Raw genomic sequence first — 14,589 nt, forward strand, 5'->3', positions numbered from 1 at the left:
GCTTTACAAAATACTTAAAGTTTTGATAAGTAATTTCTTTAAAACCTCATCAGTTTTCAAAATGCCACGATAATAATATCATAATTAAATTTATGAGAAAATGCGGTTTAATGAATGAATGTTTTACTAAAAACAAAAGAGCATTTTCCATTAAAAATCAAGTGCACTTAAAAAAGTAGCTTTACATGATCACTTCGGTGATCGAATGTAACGTATTAGACTTAGCCAAAACTCTTAGGCTGGATCAGGGGTGTTACATCGTGATGTGCAAATCTCCGGGCCTTACGAAGGGGACACTTTGGTGTTCAAGCATCAAGGTGAAATATGAAAAGGAATGATATCGACTGGTTTTTCGGGACAACATCACGATGATGGTATTTAGGTTCCATAAAGTAACATCGTGATGGTGGTTAGCAGGCTCTATAGGGCAATATTGCGATAGCGATAAAGTCATTTAGGGTGACACCTCTAAGATGTTTAGGGTGTAAGACCATAACCCGGCTATGGCGACTAATAGAGTTCGTCAGGACATTAAACATCAGATATATAGTGTAAGACCATAGCTCAACTATAGTAGTATAGAAAGTCTGTCGGGACAGTAAATATGAAACCTGATAAGTAAGACCATAGCTCGGTTATGGCAACATATAAAGTCCGTTGGGACACTAAACATGAATTAGTCCGTCGGGACATTAAAAATAGGGTAGTTTGCTAGGACGTTAAACATAGGATCATGCTGCGTGAAACCATAGCTCGATCGTGGTAGTATAATGTAGTCTGTCGGGACAATAAACATAGGTGGATAACTAGGATAAAAATCATTAGAAATCCCGCAAATAAGGAAAAGGGTTAGAAGGAAATAAAAGTGTGGATAGGAAATAGTTAACAAGTGGGTCAGAGGAATATGCCAGTGAATGAAATATGTAATAGAAATTGGAAAAGGCTGCTAAAATAATAGCCGTGAAAGCTAATAGGGCATATGGATAGTAACCTAACAAGATTCAAACGAAGAGAATAATGTGCTAGAAATGACTAAGGTAAAGGTAAACAAGAGAAGATGTACCCAAGGATCATAGATGAGGAATCCGCCATTAAGGACCGCTAAAAGGCGTTCAATAAAATTTGGTATGCGGGAAAAAGTTACCAATAAGGTGTACTAGGTGCCAGATATGTCTGTCAAGACTATTCCTCTTAGAAGAGGATCTACCACGAGTATAATCGTCATGGAGATGGTTCCATAAGGAAATGCTCACATAAGATCGTAAGCTCAAATGTTCATTGAGATAACTGTTTAAGGGAAGCTGTTGGGCAGAACGATTCTCTACAGACGAATATGTCTCACCTTAAAAGTAAGGTATAGTGAGTAAGGTGGATTACCAATGAGTAATCCAAACAACATTACAATCCGAGTGTAGGGTGGAAGTAGAAAGGAAGAAACAAGGTTAAGATCGTCAATGCGGCGTTTCCCTTTTTTAAAAGGCCTTATGAGTAGATGGGCATTATGGGTAGCACATATGTATATCCGTCGGAGCTATGACGTTGGCGGGCTAGAATAAAACTAAAAAGGATGTTTTTGATAGGAAGTGTGTAAGGAAAAGTGAGAATCTGCAAGTATGACGAAACATTTAAGAAATCGTTATAACATGATGGCTGATCATAAACTTGACTAAGTAATGATTGTAAGCGACCGAACCATCAAGAAGGAAACCCAGAATTCATCTCAGAGTCTGCCACTTTGAGTAAAACGCGAACGCCTAAGTAGAATAGGTAGTTGGCGTATTTTAATTTAATTTATTTTTAAGTTGCTGGCGTATACAAGACTCGTTGGAGGTGTAAGGATCTTGGGAAGAGACCCAACCAGACCTAGACAGATCAATGATCACCATCAATAGTGTCATGCACATAGGAATGAGGTACCTTTAGAGGTTTCGTCTCGGGGTCAAAATTTATTGTAACTAAATAGTTCCTTAGAGTCTAAAAATTTAAGATAGTAAACTTTTATTTTAAATTTTAAGGTTTGATCGTAAGAATGTTTATTAATAAGTAATAAAGTTTGTCTGTAAAAATAGTTCAAATTAAAACTGTGGATAAGACCAATTCGATTCAGTTGTGACACTCTATACTCAGATTAGGCGATCGGATTAGGTGAGGGTATTACAGCCTTCTTCTATTATAAAGTGATGCCTTTTAGTCTTAAGAATACAAGGGCAACATACCAGAGATTGGTTAATAGTATTTTTAGGAACATTGAGATATATGTGAATGATATGCTAACCAAAATTCCCTCGATGGAACATGTGGTGGATCTCTAAGAGGCTTTTAATATTCTACGAAAATATGGTATGAAATTGAACCTAGTCAAATGTGTCTTCAATACCGGTACAAGTAAGTTTTTGGGGTTGATAATCTTCTAAAAAGGAATAGAAACAAATCCAAAAAAAAAAAATAAGGCCATTTTGGATCTTAATCCACCCAAAAATACGAAGGAGATTCAGAGGTTGAATGGCAAAATTGTGGCATTGAACAAGTTCGTCTCTAGAATGGCTGATAAATGCCTACCACTTTTTAAGATGTTGAAGGCCCCTTTTAGACAAACATAAGAATTCTAAGAATCTTTTGAGTAGTTCAAAATGTATTTGGCTTGCCCCCCATTGTTAGCTTCACCTTCACCAGGGGATTCATTATGTATGTATCTCGCAGCTTCTGATGAAACTATAGCAGCAGCACTAATCAAAGAAGACATGGCTCGTAGAATCTAGTGTACTACATCAACAAGGTTCTCCAAGGTGGCAATTTTGTTATTCATATAAAATATTGTTATATAAATAGATATGGTGAAAAATTATAAAAAAATATTAAAATTAATAATAGTAAACTTAAAAAGCACAAAAATTATAATTTTTTTGGCATTATCAATTTTATAACTTTTTAAGAATTTTTTATAAAGTTATGTTTCCAATAGGACATTGAGTATTTGGTTAGAAAATTGCGTTTTCATTAGGGATTTGAGCAAATAGTTGATAGTTTTGATAGTTGTGAGATATTTTGGTATGTATTATATAAATAGAATTTTTTTAAAAGAATTTTTACAAAGTTGAGTTTTCAATAGGATTTTGAGTATTTTGCTAGAAAAATAAGTTTTTCATTAAAAATTTGAGTAAATAGTTTATAGTTTTGATAATTGTTAGAAATTTATGAGAATAACTGATTAAAAGTTGTCTTTTACAAAAGTTCACCAAGAATTTTCGATTAATTACAAGAGAATAACCAAGAGTAAATTTTTTGTTGTACCCTCTAAATAGCTTATGACTCAAACATAGTTTCCAGTTTTCATGGCCCATTCCATCCTTCCTTTCTTCAGCTTCAAGCCCACTTTAATTAGTACATTATACAACAATTCATCAAAAAGTAGTCCGCAAACACCACTATCTCTTCTTTCTTTTTCTTTTGTCAATTAAGATATTAATTTTGGATTCCATAGTCGGATAATAACAGAGAGTCTATTTTCGAATAGACCATGAAATTCATTCCAATAAATTTAAAATAATAACAATGAAGTTGTAACATCTTAATAATTATTAGTAAAGTCCAACTTAAATCTAGATCAAACTTAAATACAGAAAAACTTAAATCAAATTCAAATTCAAATGGATAATCCATATATATATATAAACTCAAAATTTCTAAAACTTTTATAGTTAGAATTTTAGCATTAAATTAAGATCCAAACATAGCAAATGATGAAGATAGATGGATCCTCAAAGTTACTTTAATCGAACCCACACAAGCACGAAAATGATGAAAGATGGATGGTTCCACTTTACCACCACAATGCATGAGAAAAGCTTGATCATCAAATGACTAATTTTTTCTTTTTCCTAATTCACACATTTGGAATGGTGAAAGCACATGAGAAAACCTTCTATTATTTCTCGCTATTATTAAATAAAATAAATAAATTTTTGTGTTATTAAAAAAAATCAAATAAAACCAAATTGAAACCACAGTTTAAAAAATTATATGAAAATTGATTTATTTATTTACAGTTTTAACTTCAAACAAAAAAAATTATTTGTATAATTATAAAAAGCTTTCAAACATAACCCAATTTAATTGTAAATGATATTTATTTTAACCGTAAATATTAACTCAATGATACATGGACTCAATTAATTCATTTAAGATTAATTTAACCCAATCTCATGTCAAGTACATTCACCCCTTTGAAATGGTTTTGGAATTGTCGGAAACCTTTAGAAATTCATGGTATGAGAAATCAATCCAATCCAAATTCAACCAATTCCAAACAACAATATTTTTAATTCCAACCAATTCGAATATTTATAATTAAATAGTGCAATGCATTTTAATTATCAATGGTTTGCACCTACAGATTCCATTCACCAACATCTCTAGCTTACTTAAGCTAATTGACATGTTTTTTAAGGTTGGTTTTTTCTAAATAAATAAATAAATAACAGCCGAATTTCGAAATGAAAAAGTGAAAAGTAGGAGCAGTAACCAGAAAGCAACAGACGTAACCCCAGTAGCAAGCAAACTTTTTTAAACCAATCTGATGCAAGACATGTGCAAAAAAGTGCTTGAAAATACATAATTAAATAAAAGAACTATGCAGTCCTTCAAATGCCAATCTTTTCTATCTATTCTTCACTTTTATCAGTTTCCATTATTTTCTGAATTTAAAGCACTAATTTCCAGCTCTAAAGCTCTGAAAACCCATCAGATTTTTCCTTTTCTTTTTTAATCTTCAATTACAGCTAACATATGGATTATTGTAATACAAAAAAGTGGATTAGCTGTTTATTTGCTAAAATTATTGTAGTAGTATTATCCACTCGAGCCTGGCCTCTTCAGAATTTAACTGACTGAAGAATGTCACAAAGCATTTTTTTTCAGCTTTATTTTTCTTTTTCTCTCAAAACCAATAATGACTCATGGAATCTCTAGTGGTTGTCAATATAATTGCAGACAACCATTTGAGAATTTCACTCATTGAATTACTCAGTTTAGAAATTGAGAGATGGGTATCACTGGAGAACTGGTTAGAAGTGTCTTCTCTAGGAACAGCTCTTTTGGGACTCCCCGAGACACCAGCTTAGTAAGTTTATATATCGTATATATATGCCTTGTAATCAGTGAATTCCCATAGCAGTATTTGCTTAAATTGAGATATGGCTATCTTGTCTTGATCCTATTAGGCAAGAAGTAATGTGACCGACAAGAAAAGATGGAGTTCAGTCAGATCATACCTTTGTGGCGATGAATTTAATTCAGTTGTTGCAGAGGAAGATTCATGTTCAGTTAAGAGCTCTGAAGCCACTGTTACTCAGCCTATACCACAAGGTTTAAGGGACCATCCAGAAAACCAGGGTGATGATGAGACCAAGCCAAACATGCCAGAGGAAACGCACAACTCAATTTCTAAACTATTCCATGCAGAAGATGCAGCCATTGTTATTCAGTCAGCATTTAGACAATTTCTGGTTTGATTCTCCTGCAAATTCATCAATTCACATCTTTTCTATTTTAATGACAGTATATGTAGTTTCATGCAGAAGTTCAGGATCCTGGCATGCTTGAGTAGCATTATGTTAATGAATTTGCAAGTCTGAATTCTTTGGTATTTTGGTTCTTGAATTTTAGGCCCGGCGTCGAGATACAGAGATCAAAAGAAAGGATGATAAACAGGAGACACTCACAGGGAGTGAAAGTCCGAGCAGGGACACTATCGGTACTTCGATTGAAGTTCAAACTGGAAACTCCGTGGAAATTTTCTTAGTTCAAGATGAAAGCAAAGGAGTACATCACCGAGTTCAACAAAAACCAAAAGCTCAGGTTCTGAGGATAAAGGTAACACAAGCAATAATCCAATAGTTGGCGTTCCAAATTCCACTAATTCATGAAAACGATAAGAACACAGTGTCAGTGATGATCTTGATATTCTCAAATACACAGCTCAGTTGTGTTCTAATCTCGATATGCGGATTTTGCTTACCATTTTTTGGACAAAAAAACAGCATCCTGCAAACTCCGGGATTCAAACCCCACATTCGCTGGATGCTCTTAGAGTAACTGCATGCACTAACGGGGCTATGCCCCAGGTTCAGATTTTGCTTATTATTTTCTACTTTGATACCTGAAATAACAGGAAGACTGGGATGATAGCACGGTGAGTAGTAATATATCAAAAATGAGGATTCAGAACAAACTAGAAGCGATGACTAGGCGTGAGAGAGCACTGGCCTATGCTTTTTCGCAACAGGTAAAGATACAAATTTGCCTACAGAACAAAAGAGAAATGCAAGTTTAAGATTTGAACTGGTCTAACTTTATCCAAACTCCTTTGGTAGCTTCGAATCTGCTCCAAGAGAAAACAAGGAAAACCTGATGGCATGGAACAGAACATGAGCTTAAGCTGGAGCTGGCTAGAACGATGGATGGCAACCCGTGTTCCAGAGAGCTCACTGGGTGAAAACAATAACAAACAATTTGAACCTGTAGACCACAATCAAAGATTTGTTATCAGGAAAGGAATTATAGACGGAGCAGGTGAAGAGAAAGAAAGTTGTGGATCTAATGAAGTATCTATCCAGCTAGAAACCTTACCAGCACCAACTTGTAAGCAAAAACATCAATACAGTCCATCAAAGAACAGGCTTAAAGCTACAAGAACTATATCGAGGAGGAAAACTGTACCAAGCTATCAACCATCCAAGGAATCCAACAAGGTTAGACGCTAATAGTTGTATGTGTAGTTTCTGGCTTCTATTAGTGCTTTAATACTCCAATGTAACCAGATCATTTAATACTGCTGCAGGTGAGCAAGAAAGATGGTTCAGGGGAGTGTGTAAAATATAAGAAGGCACAAGAGCAAGCAATCAAGAGGCCAGAAAGAAATTAATGCAACAGTGCTAACCATCAACTCTCACCAGATCTCTTAACCGCTTGATCTTCGGATTTTTATAATGTTAGGAGAGAAATAAGTTGCTACAAGGACTAAGGCTTACTCTGTTTAATATGTGGCTTCAACAAAATGGTAGGTTTCCCTGTAAATGCTGTCACTAAACTATTGTTCATTCTGTAAACTCCTTGAGTTTTGGTTGTTAAGTATCAAATAAAAAAGGCTGCTTAAGTAGCTGAACTTGCAACCCAAAAGATTCCATGTTCATGGTCCAAATGATTGAAACCTACATCTGGATCACTCTCTCAAACAGGCCAGGAGCAAATGCATACTGTATATAACTATGCATCCCACTTCTCAGTCTCACAAGGCTGCATTTAACCTACAGCTCCTACTGAAGCATTAGTCGCCTAGATCAAACATATGTTACTTGAACGCAGATGAGAGTGAGGGTTGAATATGGGTCTTTTTCTGACATTTTATTCCTCCACTAGATCATGAATACAGTTTTCTTTCCATGTAATTGGAAGATCTAGGAAAGTCATATCCCCATATCTATGCTAGATGTGTAGACACAGATGTTGAACATGAGTAAATCAAGAAGCATGATTACTTCAAGAACAATTAAGAATCGGAGAAACATAGAATCAAACACTGAGGAAAATGCTCAAAATAAGCTTAACTGTCATTAGTAAATTTGAGATATGGAACACAGTTTGAGCAAAATTAACATTACATCTAAGAATGAACATTCACCTCTTACAAATGCAAACTTATGCATTCTGGGATAAATCCCAGGTATTTGCAGGCTTCTTAGCAGCATCCATCAACATTAACAATATCCCTTTTCTAACATTTAAACACATTATTCAAACATAACCAATCCCAAAACCCTAGATTTTGTCTATATCTTCATCTTCGAACTCAACATAATCATCTGCACCTCCTTCATCCTCCTCATCGACAATGCCTTCATTGAGACGCGTATTCTCTGGGAGCTCACCATAGGCTTTTAAGAGCCTCGCTTCATCAGGCATGTACTTGAGGATCACATCAGCCTTATCATCCTGATAGTCACGAAGCCCAACAAGGATTATATCACCAGCAGCAATCCAAACCTTCTTATGCATCTTCCCACGGATGTGGCAAAGGCGCTTAGTACCATCGATGCACAAGGCTTCACACCGGCCATTGCCTAGCATTCGAAGCACTTGGGCATACTCTTGGCCGTCTTCCTTGAACACGAGTTCGCGCTTTTCATCATCAGCTTCATTCTTCCCTCTCTTTCTGTTCTTTCCTCCCTTCCCCTTGTTCTTTGGCATGGTCTCTTCTTATAGCCTTGTGCCTAAGAAAAAAACCAAATACTTCACATAAGCCAAAATATCAAGATGCTTGAAAATATGAAATCAGTTCAATATAAATCAATTTAATTTAATCAAATTGGAACATAAACAAGTGTAAACAAAATATAGACATAAAATCAATATGTAATTTCTATCCAAACCTTGAATTCCAATAATTCACAAATATCAGAATCAAAATTTCTGATGCTATTAAAATTAAGCAATTTATTGATTAAAATTGTAGCAAAAAAATTATGTTTATGATTCAATGACCAAAAGTACAATCACAGTCAAACTAAAAATACATAAAAATAATAATTTCAATAAATAGAAAACAAAAAAGGAGGGAAAAAGTCAGGCTTTAATCAGTTAAAGCAATCAGAATTACATGATCAAGAAATTAAAACTACTAAAAAAAAAAGAAACTAAACAGAATCTCAATCATTATAACATAACCCTATAAGTTAATTTTTTTGAAAAAGCAAAAAAAAAAAAGTAATTTTACCAAGAACAAATTACGGTATTCTTTCACAGAGAATGATAAAAAACTAATTATCGGCAAGTTGAAGTAAAAATAAGCGTCAAAATAAAGAGATTTAAAAAAAAAAGGGTAAAACACGAACAGAGAAAATAAAAGAAAACCTTTTTGACTTCTGCTTCTGCTGCGTAGAGTAAAACACTTGAGAGTCAAGAGTTGAAGATAAGAGAAGCTTATAGAACCAATCTGATTCTTCGTCACCAAAGGCCAAACACTAGCTTCGAAACGAAGAGTCTACAAAAGTTTTATAGTAATTTTGCCCTGCCCGAATTTTATTAGATCCGACTGGACTTTTCTTTTAGCGGATATGATTGGAATATTAAGGTTTTTGTTTACATTATTTTTCAAAGTCACTTTAATTAAAGTTAAATAATTTTTGGAGGGGTAATTTACTAAAAAACGTTGATTTCTAAAATTATTTATAAAAAAAGGCCAATTTTTTTATTATTTACTAGAAAGGTCTGAATTTCCTAAAAGTGCATCCATGTTAGCGCGAAATCAGGGAATATGTCAGTAAAATGCGTCACTGGGGAGCGTTTTGTCCACGTCAGCAAAAAGTACTTCCTTGAGGGCACGCTTTGTGCTGACATGGACAAAACGCTCCCCCAAGGACGTGTTTTGCCTTGTTTCTTAGGGTTAGAGTTTTTTTTGCTTGATTTAAGGTTTAGGGTTTTAAGAGTTTATAATTTTATTGTGTTTAGGGTTTTAGGGTTAATTAAATTAGAATTTAGGGTTAATTAATTAAATTAATTATTAATTTAAAAAATCAATTAAATTAGGGTTTAAAGTTTTTAGGATTAATTAATTAAAGTAGGGTTTAGGGTTAAGGTTTAAAGACTTTAGAGTTTTACCGTGTTTAGGGTTTTATGATTAATTAAATTAAGGTTTAGGGTTAATTAAATTAACTATTAATTTAAAAAATTAATTAAATTAGGATTTAGGATTTTTAGGGTTAATTAATTAAATTAGGATGCACTATCAGCAAAATTACTGAAAAAAGTTTCCACGTGGACGCTCTTTTGATACAATAGTATCTGAAAAAATAATTTTGAGAAGACATTTTTGAACAAATAGTGTCCAAAACGCTTTAAGCATGATGCACTGTCAACAAAATTACTGAAAAAAGCTTCCACGTGGACACTCTTTTGCTACAGTAGCATCTAAAAAAATAATTTTGAGAAGACGTTTATGAATAAATAGTGTCCAAAATGCTTCAAGCAGGATGCACTGTCAGCAAAATTACTGAAAAAAGCTCCCACGTGGACGCTCTTTTGCTATAGTAGTATCTGAAAAAATAATTTTGAGAAGACTTTTTTGAACAAATAGTGTCTAAAACGTTCAAGCAGGATACACTGTCAGCAAAATTACTGAAAAAAGCTCCCACGTGGACGTTCTTTTGCTACAGTAGTTTCTATTTAGCCTTAGACTATAAAGAAGTCAAATTTCATTCTCAGGTTGCATAAGTTACAGCAAGAGAAATTGAGGCTAAAGCAGAATAGAAACTAAAGATGAGTGAACGTATTAGTGTTGTTATTTACTATGATGGTGAGGTCCGTGACACGGAGAACGGTGTTATTTTTTATCGGAGAGCATAGCGCAACTGGTTTTTAACTAGAACATAGATTTGACAAAACTTCGTAAAAGACTTAGGCGTAAAATCTTCAAAACGACGCCAATAAAAGTTTTGTCTATTAAGTTTCGATTTTGTGCTTTGGTTGATCCCGTGAGATATGACTCATTCGACATCAAAGGTCCTAGTAGCTTGGAGGCAATGGTGCAGACTCATATTGCTAGTGGATCACCCTATCTTGAGTTATATGTACAATTTTCCTCACCAAATTATGCATTTGCGACTTCAACATCTACTATTTTTCGAAAGTAATACACGACCCATGCCCAACACTCTGTTAGTGAGTGGCAAAACACGGAAGCTCCCGTGTTTGGTAGCAGTATGGAATACACAACCCCTGCACGACACTCCGTTGGTGGATGGGACATGCACTTCGGTGGGTCAATGTTTGGTATTGGAAATACGTACTGGGGAATGAAATCAACTTCTAGTAGTTGGCAATCCACATCTGATTGGGGACGTTATGAAACGTCTACAAGAAGGGATGATGTACTCCCTACGACATCCACCGGCGAGGGGACCTCATTCGTTGTAGATGATGGTGGGTCAGATAATGAGTCCGATGTGGATCTACCTCAAGAACCCGGGCCCGATGGTGTAGAAGTTGCATTATTTTCTTAATCGGAGCCTGTTACAACCATACCTGAAGATGTTGAAGGGGTTTTAGATGAAGAAAAAGAAGATCCGCAATTCAGGGCATACTTGCCTCCAGCCCACATGCATAATATCGATATATCTCAAGATGATGCGTTGGAGTTTCCAGATCTACCACACAGAAGGCGTGACTATACAAGTTCGTCATTAGATTCAGTCAAATTGGAAGTTGGTAGGGAGTTTTCCAATAAGGATAGTTTTCTTAGTGCATTGAAAAACATAGCATCATGAACGTGATTAACTACAACATAGTTAAATCCAAATCTAATAAGTTCGAGGCCTAGTGTGCAGTGCAAGATGGTACATGTTCATGGAAAATTATGGCCTTGTTGAGGAAAAGGACAGGCTTGTGGGAGATAAAAAAGTACAAAGGTCCACATACATGTGTTGGCGGTACAGTATCACTAGGTGTTTAGAGTTTTTGAATAATACTGTTATTATGTAATGTTGCATTATTTAACGTACTTTGTTGATAAGTGTTTCACAATATCATCCCAAGATGGATTCAGATATGTTAGTTAGCTTAACACTACCAACGGTGATGGCAAATCCCAAGACTTCAGTGCCGGTCTTAATTACCAATATTCGTAGCCAATTAAGGTACACGCCCTCTTACCGCAAGGTTTGGATAGCTAAGCAGAAGGCATTAGAGAAGATGCATGATAAGTGGGACGCTTCATATAATGAAATGTGGCAGTGGTCTCAGGTGTTGGAGAGATATGTTCCAAGTTGCATAATATACCTTAAAACGGCACCTGCGTACTATAATGACCGATTGCTCCGTGGATGCCAAGTGTTCAAGCGTCTGTTTTGGAGCTTTAAGCAATGACGGGACGCATTTCTATACTGAAAGCCATTGGTACAAATTGACAGTATATTTATGTATGGTAGATATACCCATCGGCTATTACTAGCTGTGGCACAGGATGGTAGTGAGAGAATCCTTCCAATTGCGTTTGCAATAACACCGAGGGAGTCAACTGATGACTGGGATTTCTTTCTTTCTAGGTTAAGGACGCATGTCTGTCCCTAACCTGATATTTACGTTATATCAGATCGGGGCACTGGAATACTAGCCGCAATTGAGCGACAGGGAAGCCAATGGCATCGCACAAACCATCAGTATAGCCTAAGGCACGTTGCGTCTAACTACTACAAACAATATCGATCTACAACTAAACGACGGCAAGTGATCGACATTGGTTTTTAATCTCTATTAATATAATTTTGTTTGTAATATTCAATTTATTCTGAATGGAAGAGTGGTATGTAATTTCGCTATCAACCTATATTGGCAGGGTATGATATGAGTAAGGACCGTTTTCATGAGATGTTGGCGGCTTTGCGTTCAATTAACAAAAAAGGCGCAGACTACCTCTATAACATACCTTTTGAATAGTGGACACAAGCATACGACAGTGGCCTACGATATGGTCATATGACTTCAAACCTGGCTGAATGCATAAATTCTATTCTAAAAGGAACGCGTCATTTGTCAATAACATTGATTGTGCGAGAGACATATTTTTGTTTAGCGGCACTATTTCCAAAGCAAAATGCGAGTTATAAAGGCCAAATGCAAGGAGGCCATGTATGGTGCACGAAGGTATTGCAAGTAATTAACAAGGCGAAGGCACGGGCCAACACCATGCACACAGTATGTCACGATCGCGACAACTTATGGTTTCGTGTGACGGAGTTTGACAGACCGAACCAAGGTATTATTGACGGGCAATATCGTGTACACTTGAGAAATAGGACCTGTAACTGTGGGACGTTTGACGCACTACGTTATCCATGCGCTCATGTAATTGCAGCTTGTCAAAATTCCCGTGTAACAGCCCGGTTTAGACCTTAATCGGAACAATGATTTCAGAACCACAAATCCAAGGTAGTAAAATTATTTTAATATTATTTTATGTGTTTATAGCATGTTAGAATGCATGTGTAAAATTTTCGTGAATTGTTTTCTTTACCGATTGGTTGTCTAATTTGATAAAAAGGACTTAATTGCGTAAAATGTAAAAGTGACTTTCTATTTGTTAAAATACTAATTTGCTATAGCTTATTAATTGATAAGTCCTTAAAATGATATTTAGCCACTATCTATGTAAGTGGACGGTAATGGACCACCATTAAAAGGTTTTGTTATTAAATTACAAAGGTTAATTTGGTAATTGACTTATTAATATGAATTATAATAAAACAAAGCCACATTAGTGTTCGTCTTTTCTTCATTCTCTTCAACCAATAAAAAAAAGAGTATATGAAAGCTAGAGAAGAGGCCAGCTGCATACAGTGGAAAAACCGTGAAATTGTTTGCTTAGAAGCTAAAATTTTGAAAGGGCAGGGTAACACTTCTAAACTCTCCATTATCTATAGCTTTTTATTGATAAATTCTTGTTAAATTGTTGTTTTAATTTTGACCGAATGTGTAAGGGAAGGAACAAATTGAATTGTTATAATTGATGTTGGGAAATATTAGCAAGCTTTCCTTGAATATTTTTTTATTCTTTAGTGTTTGATAATTTTTGGAATCTATTGAATTGTTGTTTGAATTTTACCCCCATTAATATTGTTAATTGCTACTCTGTTTATACTATTCGGTGGAGGTATAAATGCTGTTAAATATTGCAGTGATAAGGATGTTTAAAAAAAGGGTGTATGTATGTTGTTTTATGGATTGTCGTTTGGTGTGTTAAAGCAGCAGTAAATTGTTGTTTAGATGTCAATAAATATGGTCTGAGTGACTTTAAATTATATTAATAATGGTTGAAGTTGCAAATGAATAAATGGTGATGTATTTATTATGTCTGAAATTTGAGATAAGGAGTGTTTGATGCTGCAGATGTATGACCGAATGCCAATTGAGGTGTTAAAGGGGTTAATGCAATCATTATTGAAGTTATTAAATGAGAATTTATGTTTTAACTGTTAGTTAATGAGTTAGTTACATGGTGATAAATAGCCGTATGTTTATATCATTTGGGTGGTTTGTGGATTATTAATTAATGTTAATTAATGTTATCCAAATTGATGTCAGATTAAGCTATTGAAGAGTGTAATTAGTAATTAGTAATTAGTATGTACTACATCAATAAGTTAACTGTTAATTATTATTAAAGTTGGTTTTAGTAGATTAATTGGGCTGCTGTAATGCAGGATTTGAATGCTGTCTGAATTGATACTAAATACTTAATTATACTGCCATATTTTGTATATTAATGTTGTTTATTAAAGAGTAACTTAATGTTATCTAAATATGTAAATATTTAAGACTTTAAGTTTCATGAACTAATATAAATTTCTACTATATTCATGTTGTCCAAATTGGAATGAATTGGATAATGGTTGTGTTTGTGTTTGTGTTTGTGTTGACCATTTGTGAGGAATAAAGATGTTTTTTTTTTTACTAATTGTAATTAAATGATAGAATGGTTTGAGTTTGAACTTGAGTTGATATTTGAGTTAGTTAATATATTGATTTATATTATTTTTTAAT

General features: G+C 34.6%; 2 protein-coding genes across 2 annotated transcripts; one reads left to right on the plus strand and one right to left on the minus strand.

The window, feature by feature from the left end:
• Nucleotides 1-4,608: 4,608 nt before the first annotated feature.
• On the plus strand, nucleotides 4,609-7,176 carry LOC107924327 (protein IQ-DOMAIN 1). The gene is made up of 6 exons (XM_016854721.2): nucleotides 4,609-5,119; nucleotides 5,220-5,504; nucleotides 5,665-5,871; nucleotides 6,170-6,283; nucleotides 6,372-6,749; nucleotides 6,839-7,176. Exons 1-6 carry the CDS (start codon nucleotides 5,042-5,044, stop codon nucleotides 6,920-6,922), a joined length of 1,146 nt encoding a protein of 381 aa, XP_016710210.2. The 5' UTR covers nucleotides 4,609-5,041; the 3' UTR covers nucleotides 6,923-7,176.
• A 410-nt stretch (nucleotides 7,177-7,586) lies between these two features.
• Nucleotides 7,587-9,137, minus strand: LOC107924328 (eukaryotic translation initiation factor 1A). Its single transcript, XM_016854722.2, has 2 exons — nucleotides 8,908-9,137; nucleotides 7,587-8,267 (listed from the first exon to the last, which is right to left on the minus strand). Exon 2 carries the CDS (start codon nucleotides 8,242-8,244, stop codon nucleotides 7,816-7,818), a length of 429 nt encoding a protein of 142 aa, XP_016710211.1. The 5' UTR covers nucleotides 8,245-8,267; nucleotides 8,908-9,137; the 3' UTR covers nucleotides 7,587-7,815.
• Nucleotides 9,138-14,589: the final 5,452 nt, after the last annotated feature.

This window comes from Gossypium hirsutum, chromosome A11, assembly GCF_007990345.1.
Source record: "Gossypium hirsutum isolate 1008001.06 chromosome A11, Gossypium_hirsutum_v2.1, whole genome shotgun sequence".
Taxonomy (NCBI): Eukaryota; Viridiplantae; Streptophyta; class Magnoliopsida; order Malvales; family Malvaceae; genus Gossypium; species Gossypium hirsutum.